Source organism: Sinohyriopsis cumingii, chromosome 16 (genome assembly GCF_028554795.1).
Source record: "Sinohyriopsis cumingii isolate HCF-2022 chromosome 16, ASM2855479v2, whole genome shotgun sequence".
Taxonomy (NCBI): Eukaryota; Metazoa; Mollusca; class Bivalvia; order Unionida; family Unionidae; genus Sinohyriopsis; species Sinohyriopsis cumingii.
The window spans coordinates 37,390,139-37,414,490 of record NC_142976.1 but is presented as its reverse complement, the minus strand read 5'-3'; the positions used below and the strand labels follow the sequence as shown (position 1 = coordinate 37,414,490).

The window sequence follows — 24,352 nt, the reverse complement described above, 5'->3', positions numbered from 1 at the left end:
ACATGTGGATTTATACCATTTTTTGGACAGAAACCCAGATCTACTGGCACAGTAAAGTGTGCTGTACACATGGATACACAACCTACTTCTGACAGAGGCCATGATCTATTGGCACAGTAAAGTGCACAGTACACAAGGATACGTATCAAGGTTCTGACGGACACCCTGATCTACTGGCATAGTAAAGTGTGAATTACACATGGATATACAACATACTTCGGACACAAACACTCTGGAGTTTTCTATATTGTGAACACTTACTTTTGCCCTGGCTTCACGTGATGACTCAGCCTCGGCAGCCATAGCTCTCTGCATCTGAACTGGCAGACGAACATCTTTCCTGAAAAATATTAAATGTTAAAATTGGAAATGTACAAGGTAAAAAGTCATGTTAAGTAATACTTGTTTTGCTGAAATTCCAAAAAGAAAATATCATTCATCCAACGCAATGATAATTGCAAGATACAATATTTCTATCTAAAAATTAACAATCACAAAGACAGCACCACAAACTTAAATCTATGGGATCTATAAATCGTGCATATCACTCCAAAGTATTAATTAATGCATATCAGTCCAAAGTATTAATTATTACATATCAGTTCAAAGTATTACTTATTACATATCAGTTCAAAGTATTAATTATTACATATCAGTTCAAAGTATTACTTATTACATATCAGTTCAAAGTATTAATTAATACATATCAGTTCAAAGTATTACTAACTACATATCAGTTCAAAGTATTAATTAATACATATCAGTTCAAAGTATTACTTAATACATATCAGTTCAAAGTATTAATACATATCAGTTCAAAGTATTAATTAATACATATCAGTTCAAAGTATTACTAACTACATATCAGTTCAAAGTATTAATTAATACATATCAGTTCAAAGTATTACTTAATACATATCAGTTCAAAGTATTAATTAATACATATCAGTTCAAAGTATTACTAACTACATATCAGTTCAAAGTATTAATTAATACATATCAGTTCAAAGTATTACTTAATACATATCAGTTCAAAGTATTAATACATATCAGTTCAAAGTATTACTTATTACATATCAGTTCAAAGTATTACTTATTACATATCAGTTCAAAGTATTACTAACTACATATCAGTTCAAAGTATTAATTAATACATATCAGTTCAAAGTATTACTTATTACATATCAGTTCAAAGTATTACTAACTACATATCAGTTCAAAGTATTAATTAATACATATCAGTTCAAAGTATTAATTAATACATATCAGTTCAAAGTATTACTAACTACATATCAGTTCAAAGTATTAATTAATACATATCAGTTCAAAGTATTAATACATATCAGTTCAAAGTATTACTTATTACATATCAGTTCAAAGTATTACTTATTACATATCAGTTCAAAGTATTACTAACTACATATCAGTTCAAAGTATTAATTAATACATATCAGTTCAAAGTATTAATTAATACATATCAGTTCAAAGTATTAATACATATCAGTTCAAAGTATTACTTATTACGTATCAGTTCAAAGTATTACTTAATACATATCAGTTCAAAGTATTACTTAATACATATCAGTTCAAAGTATTAATTAATACATATCAGTTCAAAGTATTACTTAATACATATCAGTTCAAAGTATTAATTAATACATATCAGTTCAAAGTGTTAATTAATACATATCAGTTCAAAGTATTAATTAATAAAGTACTGTATAGCATCACATTCATGACATTAAGGAATTTTAAAAAATAGAAAGGATCTTCAATTCTGATGCTGTAAAATATTTAGTTTTAAACTTTCAGTGAAAGTTATATATATATATATATATATATATATATATATATATATGCAACAGCACTATTTACCATAAATATGGTTACCATTCTGTAACTGTTACAGTACTTACATTTCAACTCTCTCAACCTTAATTCCCCATGGGTCAGTGGCATCATCCAGGGTTTCCTGGAGAAAAAGTGAATAATTAATGCATGTGAACCACTTAATACATATAAAGTGCTGAAGAAGTTAGCTCAAAGTTTTAAGAATGTTGTGTCTCAACAGTTTGATGCAACTGTCAATGCACACATGCATGTACATTGTGCTGTATAACTTTCCAATAAATCTTTTGAGAGAGAAAGAGAGAGACTCAAAGATTGGAATTTAATGAGGGAAAGTTTAGAAAGAGACTCAAAGGTTGGACTTTCATGGGGATTTGTTTCAGAGAGACTCAAAGGCTGGAATTTTGTGGGAAATAGTTTACAGAGACTCAAAGGCTGGAATTTCATGAGGGATAGTTTACAGAGAGACTCAAAGGCTAGAATTTCATGGGGTATAGTTTACTGAGACACTCAAAGACTGGAATTTCATTGGGAATAACTGTTGTTGTTGTTGTTGGGTTTAACATCATTTTTCAGCACACGATAGGCTATGCATGGCGGCCAGTATTAATGGTGGAGGAAGAACCCAGCAAAACCCCGGGAAGAACCACCGACCCATGAGAAGCTACTGGCAAGCTTTCTCACATACCAACATTGGCCGAATCCTTGACTCCAACCCACACAGACAAAGGTCAGATGGCAGTGATCCGTACTGGAGAGCACTTTAGACCACTCGGCCACTCAGGGCCCCATAGGGAGTAGTATACAGACAGAATCAAAGGCTGGACTTTCATGGGGGATAGCTTACAGAGATATTGAAAGGCTGGAATTTTATGAGGGGTAGTATAGAGAGAGACTCAAAGGCTAGACTTTAGTCTACAGAGAGACTCAATGACTGGAGTTTTGTGTGGGACAGTCTACTGAGAGACTCAAAGACTGGAATTTTGTGTAGGACAGTCTACAGAGAGACTCAAAGACTGGAATTTTGTGTGGGACAGTCTACAGAGAGACTCAAAGACTGGAATTTCATGACGGATAGTTTACAGATTTTCTTCTAAAAGTCTTAGAATTTTAATCACATTACAATCAGTCTAAAGGCATGCTGAAAATACCGTAAATCTTTTGAAGACTGAACAATTTTAACACTAAAATTTAATGAAAGATCTGAAGATGTGCCCAACACTCTTTGATTGAATGACAGATATTCAATAGATGTGCCCAGCAGTCTTTGATTTCACAAGAGATAATCAATAGATGTGCCTAGCAGTCTTTGATTTCATGAGAAATAATCAATAGATGTGCCCAGCAGTCTTTGATTGAATGACAGATATTCAATAGATATGCCCAACAGGTGATTGAATGACAGATATTCAATAGATGTGCCCAGTAGTCTTTGATTGAATGACAGATATTCAATAGATGTGCCCAGCAGTCTTTGATTGAATGACAGACATTCAACAGATGTGCCCAGCAGTCTTTGATTTCACAAGAGATAATCAATAGATGTGCCTACCAGTCTTTGATTTCATGAGAGATAATCAATTTATGTGACTAGCAGTCTTTGATTTCATGAGAGATATTAATCAATAGATGTGCCTTGCAGTCTTTGATTTCATGAAAGATAATCAATAGATGTGCCTTGCAGTCTTTGATTTCATGAAAGATAATCAATAGATGTGCCTAGCAGTCTTTGATTTCATGCAAGATAATCAATAGATGTGCCTAACAGTCTTTGATTTCATGAAAGATAATCAACAGATGTGCCTAGCGGTCTTTGATTTCATGAAAGATAATCTATAGATGTGCCTAGCAGTCTTTGATTTCAAGAGAGATAATCAATAGATGTGCCTAGCAGTCTTTGATTTCATGAGGGATAATCAATAGATGTGCCTAGCAGTCTTTGATTTCATGAAAGATAATCAATAGATGTGCCTAAAAGATAATCAATAGATGTGCCTAGTAGTCTTTGATTTCATGAGATAATCAATAGATGTACCTAGCAGTCTTTGATTTCATGAAAGATAATCAATAGATGTGCCTAGCAGTCTTTGATTTCATGAGAGATAATCAATAGATGTGCCCAGCAGTCTTTGATTTCATGATAATCTATAGATGTGCCTAAAAGATAATCAATAGATGTGCCTTGCAGTCTTTGATTTCATGAAAGATAATCAATAGATGTGCCAAGCAGCCTTTGATTTCATGCGAGATAATCAATAGATGTGCCTAGCAGTCTTTGATTTCATGAAAGATAATCAACAGATGTGCCTAGCAGTCTTTGATTTCATGAAAGATAATCTATAGATGTGCCTAGCAGTCTTTGATTTCATGAAAGATAATCTATAGATGTGCCTAGCAGTCTTTGATTTCATGAGAGATAATCAATAGATGTGCCTAGTAGTCTTTGATTTCATGAGGGATAATCAATAGATGTGCCTAGCAGTCTTTGATTTCATGAAAGATAATCAATAGATGTGCCTAAAAGATAATCAATAGATGTGCCTAGTAGTCTTTGATTACATGAGAGATAATCAATAGATGTGCCTAGCAGTCTTTGATTTCATGAAAGATAATCAATAGATGTGCCGAGCAGTCTTTGATTTCATGAGAAATAATCAATAGATGTGCCTAGCAGTCTTTGATTTCATGCGAGATAATCAATAGATGTGCCTAGCAGTCTTTGATTTCATGAAAGATAATCAACAGATGTGCCTAGCAGTCTTTGATTTCATGAAAGATAATCTATAGATGTGCCTAGCAGTCTTTGATTTCATGAGAAATAATCAATAGATGTGCCTAGCAGTCTTTGATTTCATGAGGGATAATCAATAGATGTGCCTAGCAGTCTTTGATTTCATGAAAGATAATCAATAGATGTGCCTAAAAGATAATCAATAGATGTGCCTAGTAGTCTTTGATTACATGAGAGATAATAGATGTGCCTAGCAGTCTTTGATTTCATGAAAGATAATCAATAGATGTGCCTAGCAGTCTTTGATTTCATGAGAAATAATCAACAGATGTGCCCAGCAGTCTTTGATTTCATGAAAGATAATCAATAGATGTGCCTAGCAGTCTTTGATTTCATGAGAGATAATCAATAGATGTGCCTAGTAGTCTTTGATTTCATGAGGGATAATCAGCAGATGTGCCAAGCAGTCTTTGATTTCATGAGATAATCAATAGATGTGCCTAGCAGTCTTTGATTTCATGAGGGATAACCAGCAGATGTGCCAAGCAGTCTTTGATTTCATGATAATCTATAGATGTGCCTAAAAGATAATCAATAGATGTGCCTAGTAGTCTTTGATTTCATGAGAGATAATCAATAGATGTGCCTAGAAGTCTTTGATTTCATGAGAGATAATCAATAGATGTGCCTACCAGTCTTTGATTTCATGATAATCTATAGATGTGCCTAAAAGATAATCAATAGATGTGCCTAGTAGTCTTTGATTTCATGAGAGATAATCAATAGATGTGCCTAGCAGTCTTTGATTTCATGAGAGATAATCAATAGATGTGCCTAGCAGTCTTTGATTTCATGAAAGATAATCAATAGATGTGCCTAGCAGTCTTTGATTTCATGAGATAATCAATAGATGTGCCTAGCAGTCTTTGATTTCATGAGATAATCAATAGATGTGCCTAGCAGTCTTTGATTTCATGAAAGATAATCGATAGATGTGCCCAGCAGTCTTTGATTTCATGAGAGGTAATCAATAGATGTGCCTTATGTATACAGCACGCATGTATATATGGATGTATGGGTCTGTGTCTGTCTTTTTATAAGGTTAAACTCTTGCATGATTGCAGCAACAAATCAGATAAGGAAAAAGAATATTAAGTATGCATATCAAGATTTAGAAGCTGCTGTATCAGCAATAATAAGAACTGGGTTGAGCTATAGGAAAGCCAGCTTGAAATATGGAATCCCAAAAACGACTTTATTGGACCATGTAACTAGTCATTATATTTCAGGGTCCCAACCAGGATGACCTCAGGATATACCAGCAAGGGTTGAAGAAGGCATTGTTGCAAAGTCACTGGAAGCATCGACAAAAGGATTTGGGATTATCAAGAAGCAGCTGTTGATGAAGACCACCACATTATGCAAAAGAATGAAAATTTGTACACCATGTAAAAACGGGATACCAGGAGAAGATTGATAGAAAGGTTTAAAGGCTCGACATCCTGAAACTTGAAATGATGAACCCCACAGTTCTTGATAATTTTTTCCAAGATCTTCAAGAAATTGTAACAAACTTAAATCTACATGGCAGTCCTCATTTGATACGGAATTGTCATGAGACAGGCAAACAGTTTCAACACACTCCAAGAACAGAGCGTGCCAGAAAAGAGGCCAGAAGTGTGATTGGTAGAACATCTAACTCTAGAGAAAAGTTACAATCCTCATCTGTGTCAGTGCAGCAGGAACAGCAATGCCTCTTATGTGTATTGTCAAGGGGAAGACAAAGATGAGTTTGCAGTCATTTAACTGCATGGATGCCCCATCCAGTTCAGTATGGACCTTAGTAACCAGGAGAAAGCTTGGATGTGTAATATTTTAGGTGAAGAATGGTTATGGGGAGTTTACTTGAAGAATTTTGGCCCTGAGTGACCACAGCTTTTGATCCTTGATTCTCATGGGTCACATGAAGTCAAATGATTACTAGAAGAGGCAAAATCCATATTTCAGCATTACCGCCACACACCACCCACTACTTACAGCCCTTAGATAGAAGTGTCTTCGGACTTTCAGTAAAGCCTACAACAGGGTATGCATGGAGTTCCTGACAGAAAATACTGGATTACTTATCAATAAAGCCACATGGCCAAGATTATTGTCTGGCATGAAAACACGCATTCACATTCAGCAACATAATAAGTGGCTTCAAAGGAACTGGTCTCTTCCCAATCAATAGAGCAGCTATACCACAGTCTGCTTTCTTGCCATTAGCACCATATGAAAGTCCTCAGCCTGAGCTTGCCCTTTCAATAGCATCATCAATCAGTAGCCTTGGCTACATACCACATAATTCAGGGCAGTGTTGACTCCAAAGCGGTTGGAATATGACCTATTTACCCTACATCAGACTAATTCATGTATTGAGCTTCAAGTCTCCAAAGACAGGTTTAATCTGATGGCCTTCACTGGTCAGCAAATATAACACTAGTTTTACAATCATATTGGCATAAAACACCAAGATTACACAACACCCTAGACATCACTAATGCAGTGAGATCTATCTACTTGTATAAAGTCATGTGTTATGGGTACTTTATTGGTAATCTGTATGACACTACCAATTCACTTGCATTACATGTGTTAACCATTAGAATCCAATCCAAATTTACACACCTGCATAGAATGACTGATGCTCTCTCTGTCCATCAGAAGCTCATTCAAGTTTTTGGTTCCCAGAATGTTGCGGAGAGTTGTAGCAGCCAGAAGCTTTGTTGATTGATGAGCATTTTCCACGTTAATAATGGACATGGTGGCATCAAATATTCGTGCATAAATAACAGCATCCACTGCTACAGTCACAGAATCTTTGGTAAGAATCTGTGAAGAAATAAAGAACAACATTATAAAGCAGATAAGAGATAAAGAAAGAATTTTAACAAGATAAAAAAATACTCAAGTTTACTGCAATGATCTCACTGCAGCCTTGCAACACATGATGTAGTAAGAGTCCATTGAAGGAACTGATGCTCTGCTTCCTGAAAAGAATTTCCAGGAATTGAAATAAAGACCAGTTCTTCTTTTAACTGCTAAGTGTTGAAACCATGTTTGATATTTTTATGTAAAACTGTAACAAGATTTTCAAATTAGATGCTGTGGTGGACATATTGGATGTCAGATTGGCACTATATAAATTTATGACCAAAGCACTATATAAATTTATGACCAAAGCACTATTTAAATTTATGACCAAAGCACTATATAAATTTATGACCAAAGCACTATATAAATTTATGACCAAAGCACTATATAAATTTATGACCAAGTATCAAGATGATTCTGATGTAAACGCCATGTTTATATGACTTTCTATTAAGGAGGATAAATGATAACAAGATTTTCAAGTTGTATGCCATGGTGGCCACATTTCAATAACAGATTGACACCATTTCTATTTATAAGTATCAACACGACATCATACAAAGTCATTTCGTGAAAGTACAATGTAAATATGGCCAGTCATCTGGCGGAAATACTGAAAAGATGACATCCGATGCGGCAGTGACACATTAGAGTCGGACCAGCACCATTTTCATTTATGACCAAGTAGACATTATGACAAGTTTTCATTGAAAAACCCATGCTGATATGATCATTCATTCAGGAAAAACACTAATAACAAGACAGGCAGACTGAAAATCTGTATTAGGACCAACTAGATATAGTAGAAACCCCATTGATATGACCATCCATTCAGGTGGAGAATTGATAACAATATTTACAAGATGGTGACTGTGGTTGCCATATTGGATTTCAGAGTGAAACCATTTTCATCTTCCACCAACTATCCATCATAAGAAGTCTTTTGGTGAAAGTCCTATGTCATTATGACTTTACATTCAGAAGAATTAGTGATAACAAGATTTTCAAACTGGACATACTTTACATTTAGAAGGAGTAGTGATAACAAGATTTTCAAACTGGACATACTTTACATTTAGAAGGAGTAGTGATAACAAGACTTTCAAACTGGACATACTTTACATTTAGAAGGAGTAGTGATAACAAGATTTTCAAACTGGACATACTTTACATTTAGAAGGAGTAGTGATAACAAGACTTTCAAACTGGATATACTTTACATTTAGAAGGAGTAGTGATAACAAGATTTTCAAACTGGACATGCTTTACATTTAGAAGGAGTAGCGATAACAAGATTTTCAAACTGGACATGCTTTACATTTAGAAGGAGTAGCGATAACAAGTTTTCAAACTGGACATACTTTACATTTAGAAGGAGTAGTGATAACAAGACTTTCAATACTGGACATACTTTACATTTAGAAGGAGTAGGATAACAAGTTTTCAATACTGGACATACTTTACATTTAGAAGGAGTAGTGATAACAAGATTTTCAAACTGGACATACTTTACATTTAGAAGGAGTAGTGATAACAAGATTTTCAATACTGGACATACTTTACATTTAGAAGGAGTAGTGATAACAAGATTTTCAAACTGGACATACTTTACATTTAGAAGGAGTAGTGATAACAAGATTTTCAAACTGGACATACTTTACATTTAGAAGGAGTAGTGATAACAAGATTTTCAAACTGGACATACTTTACATTTAGAAGGAGTAGTGATAACAAGACTTTCAATACTGGACATACTTTACATTTAGAAGGAGTAGTGATAACAAGATTTTCAAACTGGACATACTTTACATTTAGAAGGAGTAGTGATAACAAGACTTTCAAACTGGATATACTTTACATTTAGAAGGAGTAGTGATAACAAGATTTTCAAACTGGACATGCTTTACATTTAGAAGGAGTAGCGATAACAAGATTTTCAAACTGGACATGCTTTACATTTATAAGGAGTAGCGATAACAAGTTTTCAAACTGGACATACTTTACAATTAGAAGGAGTAGTGATAACAAGACTTTCAATACTGGACATACTTTACATTTAGAAGGAGTAGTGATAACAAGACTTTCAATACTGGACATACTTTACATTTAGAAGGAGTAGTGATAACAAGATTTTCAAACTGGACATACTTTACATTTAGAAGGAGTAGTGATAACAAGATTTTCAAACTGGACATACTTTACATTTAGAAGGAGTAGTGATAACAAGTTTTCAAACTGGACATACTTTACATTTAGAAGGAGTAGTGATAACAAGATTTCAATACTGGACATGCTTTACATTTAGAAGGAGTAGTGATAACAAGTTTTCAATACTGGACATACTTTACATTTAGAAGGAGTAGTGATAACAAGATTTTCAAACTGGACATGCTTTACATTTAGAAGGAGTAGTGATAACAAGATTTTCAATACTGGACATGCTTTACATTTAGAAGGAGTAGTGATAACAAGTTTTCAATACTGGACATACTTTACATTTAGAAGGAGTAGTGATAACAAGTTTTCAAACTGGACATGCTTTACATTTAGAAGGAGTAGTGATAACAAGATTTTCAAACTGGACATACTTTACATTTAGAAGGAGTAGTGATAACAAGATTTTCAAACTGGACATACTTTACATTTAGAAGGAGTAGTGATAACAAGTTTTCAAACTGGACATGCTTTACATTTAGAAGGAGTAGTGATAACAAGTTTTCAAACTGGACATACTTTACATTTAGAAGGAGTAGTGATAACAAGATTTCAATACTGGACATGCTTTACATTTAGAAGGAGTAGTGATAACAAGTTTTCAATACTGGACATACTTTACATTTAGAAGGAGTAGTGATAACAAGTTTTCAAACTGGACATGCTTTACATTTAGAAGGAGTAGTGATAACAAGATTTCAATACTGGACATGCTTTACATTTAGAAGGAGTAGTGATAACAAGATTTCAATACTGGACATGCTTTACATTTAGAAGGAGTAGTGATAACAAGATTTCAATACTGGACATACTTTACATTTAGAAGGAGTAGTGATAACAAGTTTTCAAACTGGACATGCTTTACATTTAGAAGGAGTAGTGATAACAAGATTTTCAAACTGGACATACTTTACATTTAGAAGGAGTAGTGATAACAAGACTTTCAATACTGGACATACTTTACATTTAGAAGGAGTAGTGATAACAAGATTTTCAAACTGGACATACTTTACATTTAGAAGGAGTAGGATAACAAGTTTTCAATACTGGACATACTTTACATTTAGAAGGAGTAGTGATAACAAGATTTTCAAACTGGACATACTTTACATTTAGAAGGAGTAGTGATAACAAGATTTTCAATACTGGACATACTTTACATTTAGAAGGAGTAGTGATAACAAGATTTTCAAACTGGACATACTTTACATTTAGAAGGAGTAGTGATAACAAGATTTTCAAACTGGACATACTTTACATTTAGAAGGAGTAGTGATAACAAGATTTTCAAACTGGACATACTTTACATTTAGAAGGAGTAGTGATAACAAGACTTTCAATACTGGACATACTTTACATTTAGAAGGAGTAGTGATAACAAGATTTTCAAACTGGACATACTTTACATTTAGAAGGAGTAGTGATAACAAGACTTTCAAACTGGATATACTTTACATTTAGAAGGAGTAGTGATAACAAGATTTTCAAACTGGACATGCTTTACATTTAGAAGGAGTAGCGATAACAAGATTTTCAAACTGGACATGCTTTACATTTATAAGGAGTAGCGATAACAAGTTTTCAAACTGGACATACTTTACAATTAGAAGGAGTAGTGATAACAAGACTTTCAAACTGGACATACTTTACATTTAGAAGGAGTAGTGATAACAAGACTTTCAATACTGGACATACTTTACATTTAGAAGGAGTAGTGATAACAAGATTTTCAAACTGGACATACTTTACATTTAGAAGGAGTAGTGATAACAAGATTTTCAAACTGGACATACTTTACATTTAGAAGGAGTAGTGATAACAAGTTTTCAAACTGGACATGCTTTACATTTAGAAGGAGTAGTGATAACAAGATTTCAATACTGGACATGCTTTACATTTAGAAGGAGTAGTGATAACAAGTTTTCAATACTGGACATACTTTACATTTAGAAGGAGTAGTGATAACAAGATTTTCAAACTGGACATGCTTTACATTTAGAAGGAGTAGTGATAACAAGATTTTCAATACTGGACATGCTTTACATTTAGAAGGAGTAGTGATAACAAGTTTTCAATACTGGACATACTTTACATTTAGAAGGAGTAGTGATAACAAGTTTTCAAACTGGACATGCTTTACATTTAGAAGGAGTAGTGATAACAAGATTTTCAAACTGGACATACTTTACATTTAGAAGGAGTAGTGATAACAAGATTTTCAAACTGGACATACTTTACATTTAGAAGGAGTAGTGATAACAAGTTTTCAAACTGGACATGCTTTACATTTAGAAGGAGTAGTGATAACAAGTTTTCAAACTGGACATACTTTACATTTAGAAGGAGTAGTGATAACAAGATTTCAATACTGGACATGCTTTACATTTAGAAGGAGTAGTGATAACAAGATTTCAATACTGGACATGCTTTACATTTAGAAGGAGTAGTGATAACAAGTTTTCAATACTGGACATGCTTTACATTTAGAAGGAGTAGTGATAACAAGATTTCAATACTGGACATACTTTACATTTAGAAGGAGTAGTGATAACAAGTTTTCAAACTGGACATGCTTTACATTTAGAAGGAGTAGTGATAACAAGATTTTCAAACTGGACATACTTTACATTTAGAAGGAGTAGTGATAACAAGACTTTCAATACTGGACATACTTTACATTTAGAAGGAGTAGTGATAACAAGATTTTCAAACTGGACATACTTTACATTTAGAAGGAGTAGTGATAACAAGACTTTCAAACTGGATATACTTTACATTTAGAAGGAGTAGTGATAACAAGATTTTCAAACTGGACATACTTTACATTTAGAAGGAGTAGCGATAACAAGATTTTCAAACTGGACATGCTTTACATTTATAAGGAGTAGCGATAACAAGTTTTCAATACTGGACATGCTTTACATTTAGAAGGAGTAGTGATAACAAGATTTCAATACTGGACATACTTTACATTTAGAAGGAGTAGTGATAACAAGTTTTCAAACTGGACATGCTTTACATTTAGAAGGAGTAGTGATAACAAGATTTTCAAACTGGACATACTTTACATTTAGAAGGAGTAGTGATAACAAGACTTTCAATACTGGACATACTTTACATTTAGAAGGAGTAGTGATAACAAGATTTTCAAACTGGACATACTTTACATTTAGAAGGAGTAGTGATAACAAGACTTTCAAACTGGATATACTTTACATTTAGAAGGAGTAGTGATAACAAGATTTTCAAACTGGACATACTTTACATTTAGAAGGAGTAGCGATAACAAGATTTTCAAACTGGACATGCTTTACATTTATAAGGAGTAGCGATAACAAGTTTTCAAACTGGACATACTTTACAATTAGAAGGAGTAGTGATAACAAGACTTTCAAACTGGACATACTTTACATTTAGAAGGAGTAGTGATAACAAGACTTTCAATACTGGACATACTTTACATTTAGAAGGAGTAGTGATAACAAGATTTTCAAACTGGACATACTTTACATTTAGAAGGAGTAGTGATAACAAGATTTTCAAACTGGACATACTTTACATTTAGAAGGAGTAGTGATAACAAGTTTTCAAACTGGACATACTTTACATTTAGAAGGAGTAGTGATAACAAGATTTCAATACTGGACATGCTTTACATTTAGAAGGAGTAGTGATAACAAGTTTTCAATACTGGACATACTTTACATTTAGAAGGAGTAGTGATAACAAGATTTTCAATACTGGACATGCTTTACATTTAGAAGGAGTAGTGATAACAAGTTTTCAATACTGGACATACTTTACATTTAGAAGGAGTAGTGATAACAAGTTTTCAAACTGGACATGCTTTACATTTAGAAGGAGTAGTGATAACAAGTTTTCAAACTGGACATGCTTTACATTTAGAAGGAGTAGTGATAACAAGATTTCAATACTGGACATGCTTTACATTTAGAAGGAGTAGTGATAACAAGATTTCAATACTGGACATACTTTACATTTAGAAGGAGTAGTGATAACATGACTTTCAAACTGGACATACTTTACATTTAGAAGGATTAGTGATAACAAGTTTTCAAACTGGACATGCTTTACATTTAGAAGGAGTAGTGATAACAAGATTTCAATACTGGACACGCTTTACATTTAGAAGGAGTAGTGATAACAAGTTTTCAATACTGGACATACTTTACATTTAGAAGGAGTAGTGATAACAAGATTTCAAACTGGACATGCTTTACATTTAGAAGGAGTAGTGATAACAAGTTTTCAAACTGGACATGCTTTACATTTAGAAGGAGTAGTGATAACAAGATTTTCAAACTGGACATACTTTACATTTAGAAGGAGTAGCGATAACAAGTTTTCAAACTGGACATACTTTACATTTAGAAGGAGTAGTGATAACAAGATTTTCAAACTGGACATACTTTACATTTAGAAGGAGTAGTGATAACAAGATTTTCAAACTGGACATACTTTACATTTAGAAGGAGTAGTGATAACAAGATTTCAATACTGGACATGCTTTACATTTAGAAGGAGTAGTGATAACAAGTTTTCAATACTGGACATACTTTACATTTAGAAGGAGTAGTGATAACAAGATTTTCAATACTGGACATGCTTTACATTTAGAAGGAGTAGTGATAACAAGTTTTCAATACTGGACATACTTTACATTTAGAAGGAGTAGTGATAACAAGTTTTCAAACTGGACATGCTTTACATTTAGAAGGAGTAGTGATAACAAGTTTTCAAACTGGACATGCTTTACATTTAGAAGGAGTAGTGATAACAAGATTTCAATACTGGACATGCTTTACATTTAGAAGGAGTAGTGATAACAAGATTTCAATACTGGACATACTTTACATTTAGAAGGAGTAGTGATAACATGACTTTCAAACTGGACATACTTTACATTTAGAAGGATTAGTGATAACAAGTTTTCAAACTGGACATGCTTTACATTTAGAAGGAGTAGTGATAACAAGATTTCAATACTGGACACGCTTTACATTTAGAAGGAGTAGTGATAACAAGTTTTCAATACTGGACATACTTTACATTTAGAAGGAGTAGTGATAACAAGATTTCAAACTGGACATGCTTTACATTTAGAAGGAGTAGTGATAACAAGTTTTCAAACTGGACATGCTTTACATTTAGAAGGAGTAGTGATAACAAGATTTTCAAACTGGACATACTTTACATTTAGAAGGAGTAGCGATAACAAGTTTTCAAACTGGACATACTTTACATTTAGAAGGAGTAGTGATAACAAGATTTTCAAACTGGACATACTTTACATTTAGAAGGAGTAGTGATAACAAGATTTTCAAACTGGACATACTTTACATTTAGAAGGAGTAGTGATAACAAGACTTTCAAACTGGACATACTTTACATTTAGAAGGAGTAGTGATAACAAGTTTTCAAACTGGACATACTTTACATTTAGAAGGAGTAGTGATAACAAGATTTTCAAACTGGACATGCTTTACATTTAGAAGGAGTAGTGATAACAAGATTTTCAAACTGGACATGCTTTACATTTAGAAGGAGTAGTGATAACAAGTTTTCAATACTGGACATACTTTACATTTAGAAGGAGTAGTGATAACAAGTTTTCAAACTGGACATACTTTACATTTAGAAGGAGTAGTGATAACAAGATTTTCAAACTGGACATGCTTTACATTTAGAAGGAGTAGTGATAACAAGTTTTCAAACTGGACATACTTTACATTTAGAAGGAGTAGTGATAACAAGTTTTCAATACTGGACATACTTTACATTTAGAAGGAGTAGTGATAACAAGATTTTCAAACTGGACATACTTTACATTTAGAAGGAGTAGCGATAACAAGTTTTCAAACTGGACATACTTTACATTTAGAAGGAGTAGTGATAACAAGATTTTCAAACTGGACATACTTTACATTTAGAAGGAGTAGTGATAACAAGACTTTCAAACTGGACATACTTTACATTTAGAAGGAGTAGTGATAACAAGTTTTCAAACTGGACATACTTTACATTTAGAAGGAGTAGTGATAACAAGACTTTCAATACTGGACAAACTTTACATTTAGAAGGAGTAGTGATAACATAATTTTCAAACTGGACATACTTTACATTTAGAAGGAGTAGTGATAACAAGATTTTCAAACTGGACATACTTTACATTTAGAAGGAGTAGTGATAACAAGACTTTCAAACTGGACATACTTTACATTTAGAAGGAGTAGTGATAACAAGTTTTCAAACTGGACATACTTTACATTTAGAAGGAGTAGTGATAACAAGACTTTCAATACTGGACATACTTTACAGTTAGAAGGAGTAGTGATAACAAGATTTTCAAACTGGACATACTTTACATTTAGAAGGAGTAGTGATAACAAGTTTTCAAACTGGACATACTTTACATTTAGAAGGAGTAGCGATAACAAGTTTTCAAACTGGACATACTTTACATTTAGAAGGAGTGGTGATAACAAGATTTTCAAACTGGACATACTTTACATTTAGAAGGAGTAGTGATAACAAGACTTTCAAACTGGACATACTTTACATTTAGAAGGAGTAGTGATAACAAGACTTTCAATACTGGACATACTTTACATTTAGAAGGAGTAGTGATAACAAGTTTTCAAACTGGACATACTTTACATTTAGAAGGAGTAGTGATAACAAGATTTTCAAACTGGACATGCTTTACATTTAGAAGGAGTAGTGATAACAAGATTTTCAAACTGGACATGCTTTACATTTAGAAGGAGTAGTGATAACAAGTTTTCAATACTGGACATACTTTACATTTAGAAGGAGTAGTGATAACAAGTTTTCAAACTGGACATACTTTACATTTAGAAGGAGTAGTGATAACAAGATTTTCAAACTGGACATGCTTTACATTTAGAAGGAGTAGTGATAACAAGTTTTCAAACTGGACATACTTTACATTTAGAAGGAGTAGTGATAACAAGATTTTCAAACTGGACATACTTTACATTTAGAAGGAGTAGTGATAACAAGACTTTCAAACTGGACATACTTTACATTTAGAAGGAGTAGTGATAACAAGTTTTCAAACTGGACATACTTTACATTTAGAAGGAGTAGCGATAACAAGTTTTCAATACTGGACATACTTTACATTTAGAAGGAGTAGTGATAACAAGATTTTCAAACTGGACATACTTTACATTTAGAAGGAGTAGTGATAACAAGACTTTCAAACTGGACATACTTTACATTTAGAAGGAGTAGTGATAACAAGTTTTCAAACTGGACATACTTTACATTTAGAAGGAGTAGTGATAACAAGACTTTCAATACTGGACATACTTTACATTTAGAAGGAGTAGTGATAACATAATTTTCAAACTGGACATACTTTACATTTAGAAGGAGTAGTGATAACAAGATTTTCAAACTGGACATACTTTACATTTAGAAGGAGTAGTGATAACAAGACTTTCAAACTGGACATACTTTACATTTAGAAGGAGTAGTGATAACAAGTTTTCAAACTGGACATACTTTACATTTAGAAGGAGTAGTGATAACAAGACTTTCAATACTGGACATACTTTACAGTTAGAAGGAGTAGTGATAACAAGATTTTCAAACTGGACATACTTTACATTTAGAAGGAGTAGTGATAACAAGTTTTCAAACTGGACATACTTTACATTTAGAAGGAGTAGCGATAACAAGTTTTCAAACTGGACATACTTTACATTTAGAAGGAGTGGTGATAACAAGATTTTCAAACTGGACATACTTTACATTTAGAAGGAGTAGTGATAACAAGACTTTCAAACTGGACATACTTTACATTTAGAAGGAGTAGTGATAACAAGACTTTCAATACTGGACATACTTTACATTTAGAAGGAGTAGTGATAACAAGATTTTCAAACTGGACATACTTTACATTTAGAAGGAGTAGTGATAACAAGACTTTCAAACTGGACATACTTTACATTTAGAAGGAGTAGTGATAACAAGATTTTCAAACTGGACATACTTTACATTTAGAAGGAGTAGTGATAACAAGACTTTCAAACTGGACATACTTTACATTTAGAAGGAGTAGTGATAACAAGACTTTCAAACTGGACATACTTTACATTTAGAAGGAGTAGCGATAACAAGATTTTCAAACTGGACATACTTTACATTTAGAAGGAGTAGTGATAACAAGACTTTCAAACTGGACATACTTTACATTTAGAAGGAGTAGTGATAACAAGAATTTTAAACTGGACATACTTTACATTTAGAAGGAGTAGTGATAACAAGATTTTCAAACTGGACATACTTTACATTTAGAAGGAGTAGTGATAACAAGACTTTCAAACTGGACATACTTTACATTTAGAAGGAGTAGTGATAACAAGACTTTCAAACTGGACATCACATCATCCCCATTTTAAGTTAGGGTTAACTTGAGATCATAAGAAGTGAAAACTGTTATGATAAGACCATCCATTCAGGATGAGTAGCAACAAGATTTTCAAGATGGTCACTGTGGTAGCCATACTGCATGTCTGAGAAGCATCATATTCATTTAGGACCACCTTGACCATAGGATGAAGGTGTGTAAAAAATGTCATGGAAATCTTCCAAGCAGTTTATGAGAAGTAGTGATAACATAATACTGGACAGGCAGATGATAGATGATAGACAACAGATCATCCCAGAAGTTCTTCTGGTCTACGACCAGTAGAGCAAAAAGAACAAATGAAACTGTGACCTCAACTTTTGACCATTTGAACCACACCATTCCTCTGATATCTGACAAATGTGACAACAATACATATATGGACATAGAAGATATTGCAGTTTCATACACCATTTAACAATTTAGATGATTAAAGCTAGACAGCAATTATTCCTAGACTTTAACATTCAAAGACCAGGATCCAACTACTCCAAAAATGCACAATGTACATGGGTGAATCTGGTTTCAAGTCTAATGCCTATCTATCACATATGAAAGGCCACCACACCAGCAGCATTAGTTAAATCCCATTGTTTACAATTGATTACTGAAAATCCATTCATCAATTATTTTTATTAATTGTCACAACTCTATATTTTGTGTCATCATCACTTGATATTTTTGTTAGTTAATTATCAGAAACAAATATAAAATGCAGTAAGGATTACTACTGGGGGTAAGAATGAACATAAATTTGTGTGTTTATTTTAGTATGCAATTTATAATATCAATCAAAACAAAATCTTTTAAATCAACTGTCACAATATTACTTACTTCCTGTGGAGGAATATCATAAGAGAAAGTCCTCAGATCAACACTTTTGAAGGTATCAACACAAGGAAAAAGAAAGAATAATCCTGCAATAAAAATATAATACATTGATAGGCAGTAACAAGTACTTCTATTCAAAACTTGTAATCAATAACAAAGAGCACAGACATGTGTACTACTATCAGCAGATTTATAGTAGCTTGTTGCACAAAACTCTTGAAACTCTTTCCACATAAAAACTACAGCTATTAGCAATGAGTCCATTGCAAGGAGCCATTTTAATTACAGTTTGCTCCTAATGCCTTAAAAATAGAAGTACATATTTTGGGAAACCAAAATAAGAAGACAGGCATTCTGGGATCATAACTACAGATATTATGAACTTCTGAGACAGTAACAGGTGTAGGGTGAAGTTATTTGCATTTGCAACATGCACAATGGAGAGAATACTGGCATACCTCTATGTTACTTTCATGTACTGTGGCTAAAACTTCTTTCTGTATTGCTCTCGTGAAAAGTTTACATGCTCTAAGCACACAGCTAACCAACATGACTACCCCCATGCACTCGAAAACATCAGCTTGAATTAATATAAAGTAAGCTGTCTTTAGCAGTTGCTAAAATAGGGAAAACAAATTTTTCCAGACAAAACAATATCAGCTTCTGAATGTGCAATGCATGAATTACCAAATATATCAAATGTAAAAAAGCTATTGGCACATGTAAAGTAAGGCCAAGCTGTATACTCTATAACTCATATTACACCATTCAATCATACACCAAATTAAATGGAATTAAAAGTTCTTTTAACAATACCTGAGACATACGAGGTCTTTTTTAAATAGCCAGCATAACCAGTGAGGAAAACCAGGGAAATTCCTTTCATTAAAAATGGACCCTATGCAAGATATGACATTGTACAGCACCACCTTAATGCTTGAAATCCAACTCCTTTAAGGTCTCGTTAATATATGCAACATTCTATTTCAAGATCGGGCCACAAGTGGGTGAGTGTCTAAAGCACTCACCATTCCGGATCATTGCCATCTCACCTGTCTGCGTGGGTTCGAGTCAGGCTCGGCTAACATGGGTATGTGAGAAAGCTTGCCAGTAGCTTCTCATGGATCAGTGGTTCTTCCCCGGGTTTTCCAGGGTTCTTCCTCCACCAGTTATACTGGGTACCATGTCTAGCCTGTCTTGTGCTGAAAGATGGTGTTAAACCCAACAACAACAACAACCATTTCAAGATAAAGATATAAAGCTACTAAACAAAGGCCATAACCTTGGAGATGATAAGACACATTAAGCTATGCTGATTACAAGCAACATCCTACATAAAGAAATGAAAGTTGACTTACAAGGACTGCAACTCTGTCGAAAAAGATGCCAATGAGATAAATTCCATAAAATGCATAACTAGATCTAAGAGTGTATTTACTAGACTCCATCATAATACAATCAATGGTTCTTGAGCTATGTTCATGATAAGAAAAATTACAAGTTTCCAAAGTACATAAGACTCACATTATAAAAAGCACATATCAGTCAACATTATAAAAAGCACATATCAGTCAATTGTTCATGAACAAACTGCATCTGAATTGATGAATAGTTTGCTGGTTATCAGCAACAACCCCTGTGAAAATATAAAGTTCATCATCATGTGCCATAACTCTGTCCAAAATTATTGTTGAAGACAAAACAAATAAATGACACATCTAGGTTTATTCAAAAATTTTCACATTAAATTACATCATAATATGCTTAATGGCATCCAATTATGTGTAAGGGTTGCTGGGTAGTTACAGGAAGTGTGAACAGGAAGACAGCCTGACATAAGGAATGGTGATTACAACATGGTTCCCACATCTTGATGCCGGCTGACCCTCTGAATGTGGAAGGTGATTAAATGCACTAGGTGATAGGGAAACCAAATACCCAGTACACTGATTGGCAGATGGGCAGACTCAGTGAGAGAAAGTAGGAGTTGAGGAAATGTAAATTATTAAATAATAAAGGGTAATTTTCAATCCCATTCCAAGACGAAACAGGATTCAACAAGCGATGACATATACCCTGATCTCCCACTCATGTAAGGCATGTATGGACAAGTATATGGATATAGCAATAACTATATACTGGACCATCATAAGGGGCGGGTGATGTGGCAACTTCACCAAATTTGTTGTACCAGTAGTTTGTTTTGAATGGAGGCGTGTAAGGTGTTATGCTTGCTTGAGGTGCCGTTTCATCCAGTGCAAATCTGCAATGCCCCTGACTTTACATGCCAATAAAACATACCCGAGGGAAACAATCAGTTCAGCTTGGATCTTGTCCTGTAATACAATATATCAAGTACATTCTTTTACACACTGCCCATTCTTACTTTAACATAAAAAATCAAATGCAAACAATTTAGTCCTTAATCCATCAAATGTAAACATGTAAAATATTAAATCATTCTTTTTCACTGCATTTTATTCTGAAAAATACAGTAGTAAAAATAAATATTATAAAATAGGTTTCAGGTCTGTATTTACTGTACTAAAACCAGGTACATAAATATTCTCATAGCTTGTACTAATAATATTAAGTACATTACAAAAAATGAATAAAGGCCAATCGTTGGTTGCAAGATATCCTCTTTAGCTTGATGCAGATTGCAAGTAAACATGACTAAAATTTGGTAATTATGCAGGGTGATTTACCCTGGGTGACTAATGATAGGGATTGGGGATTAATTTGGGGGAAACTGCTTAAGATAGTGCATGCAGGGAACAAAAAGTTTCAGATTAAATTAAATATACAGTATTCAGGGGTCACACTACCAGGCGAAATTGGCAAATAAGTCGCCTAAAAACTTTACACTTTGCCTTCTTCTGTTACGAAAGAGAAAACGACTTCGCCCCGTTATCTTTTTTTAAGAGGTACATTGACCATATATTTTGAGTTGCCCCTCTCGCCTTAGCCAGGTTGGTTCTAGTGTTGTATTGTAGCAAAATGTATTCATCAAGCCATCAGTAGCAAGGCCTTTGCTTTTATAAAAAATAAGCTGACAAACATATGCACATTTACAGGCATGTGTTTTTTAATAACTGCTTGACCATTTATCCTTTCCCAAGTAAGGTAGCAGCAGTATCACAGCCCAATTTCCACATGTTATCCCTCGATGACGAAACATACAAACTCATTTTCAAAGCTTTAACAATAGCATGTCAATAACAGTTTGTGTTTTAAGATCAGAATCGGTGATCTGGATATTTTAACTACCTCTTGTAAACTACTTTGTCATAAACTAACTTTGAAACTGTAAATGAACTAGGCCTAACCAGGAAACAATGACGGATATCACTTATTAGATTGTCTGTTTTCATAAACCATCAGGCAAATATATTCAGAAAAATATACTATTCATAGACAGCAAAGCCTAGGGAGTATGTTATTTAAGATTTAACTTTAAAATCCCATTATTTAGGTCAGAAATGTATGGGACAGTGCTATGTTGTGGAATTCGCAAGAAGCGTTGTAAGGTAAAAGTTGTTTTCTGACTTGGCTCATATTTGTGAAAATATGGAAAACAGCAGCAAAGCAGATACTATTCAACCAACGCCTAAAATTACTATGAGTACGTAGACAAATAAATAAACCATAAATTTGCAATCCTATCAATGGACCGTTGCAATGAAGCAAAGTGAGTGATTACACATTATGAAAACCCCTCCTTGAAGACACAGTTGCATTAGCCCTCATGTACATGGTACAGGGGTTGTTTCAAACGCATTTAGAAATCTTTGAAAGTACCATTATTAAGAAAATATGAAATAATTAAAGAAAATTAGAGAGCATAATTCAAATAAGAGAACACATATTATATATATATATATATATATATATATATATATATATATATATATATATACTGCGTTTCTTGCTTCTCCATGTTGAGCTCTCACTTCTCCTTGTTCTGTCCAAAAGGAGAAGTCACTTCTCCCATAAATTCAAGTCTAGCCTGACCCCTGCAGCATTTTATTTTAGGGCTTGAACATATTTTTGACCCCTAAAGAACGCAGAAATTCCTGTCGTACCTGGCCCCTTTGCTCCACCTGAGACAACACGCCCCAGTCTAAAGATAACAGCTCTTTCATATTCTTGCACAATCTGAAATAATAATAATAATAATAATAATAATAATAATAACTATATTCTTAAAGAAAAAAAAAATTGTTGTGTGAAGCTTTCTAGTGAAAATAATTAGATGATATTCCAATTGAAAATATATAGAAAACAATCGAGTCACATTAACTGAAAACATATTATAAGTAGTAAGATATCTAACATAGAACTCTCTAAAGCAACAGTGAAAAAGATTTTTAAAAATTCCTTGGCACCTTAACTGGATGGCCTTACCACTGAAATATTTTTATTAAGGACATTTTATTTTTAAATAAATAATTGATACAGAATGGGTTCATTCTTCATTCTCTGCAATGCTAAAATGAAAGTGTTATCACCAGGCAAAAATAGACTGGAAGCCTATATTTCTTTTGAGTATTTTATATATATATATATATATATATATATATATATATATATATATACACAGTGGGACCCCGCCATAGTGCGCACCGCGATAAAGCAAATTCGGATATAAGACGATTGTGATGTGGTTCCTGAAATTTTTTATATTCATTCGCACACAAATTTTTTTTTTGTTCAAAGTAGATGAAATAGTGTATAAAAAATGTATTATCATTTTGGGGAAGAGGCCACGTATGAATTCGGATATAAGACGGTTGTGGCATGGTTCATATATTCATTCGCACATGAAAAAATATTTTTGTTCAAAGTAGATGAAATAGTGTATAAAAAATTTATTATCATTTTGGGGAAGAGATCGCATATGAATTCCAATATAATACGATCGTGGCAGCGTGGTTCCTAAAATTTGAAATACATGTACATTTATGTGTATTCTTCTTGTACTGGGAAAAATATAGTGTGTAAAATGTTTATTATCATTTTGGGGAAGAGATCGTGTATGAATTTTTATATAATATGATTGTGGTGTAGCTTCTGAAATGTAACAATTTCACCAGGTTCTTGAAGTGTTATGCCAAAATAAACATTATTGGAAATGTTACTTATTATAGGGACCACGAGTGGCCGAGTGGTCTAAAGCGCTCACCGTTCCTGATCACTGCCATCTCACCTGTCTTCGTGCATTCGAGTCTCAGGCCTGGCTAACGTGGGTATGTGAGAAAGCCTGCCAGTAGCTTCTCTTGGGTCGGTGGTTCTTCCCAGGGTTTTCCAAGGTTCTTCCTCCACCAGTTATACTGGCCACCATGTATAGCCTA

The 24,352-nt window shown here is 33.5% G+C and overlaps 1 protein-coding gene and 1 pseudogene across 1 annotated transcript in view; one reads left to right on the top strand and one right to left on the bottom strand.

Annotated features, from left to right (window-relative positions):
- Window positions 1–24,352, bottom strand: part of LOC149780222 (band 7 protein AGAP004871-like) — an 88,280-nt gene that overhangs the window by 10,100 nt on the left and 53,828 nt on the right. The window contains exons 4-8 of the mRNA XM_089936985.1: window positions 23,084–23,156; window positions 19,002–19,084; window positions 7,250–7,453; window positions 1,917–1,972; window positions 262–340 (exon numbers count right to left, since the gene is read on the bottom strand). Of these exons, the coding sequence (XP_089793111.1) occupies window positions 262–340; window positions 1,917–1,972; window positions 7,250–7,453; window positions 19,002–19,084; window positions 23,084–23,156 (495 nt within the window). The remainder of the gene's footprint in view (window positions 1–261; window positions 341–1,916; window positions 1,973–7,249; window positions 7,454–19,001; window positions 19,085–23,083; window positions 23,157–24,352) is intronic.
- LOC149780223 (uncharacterized) lies at window positions 5,572–6,812 on the top strand (annotated as a pseudogene).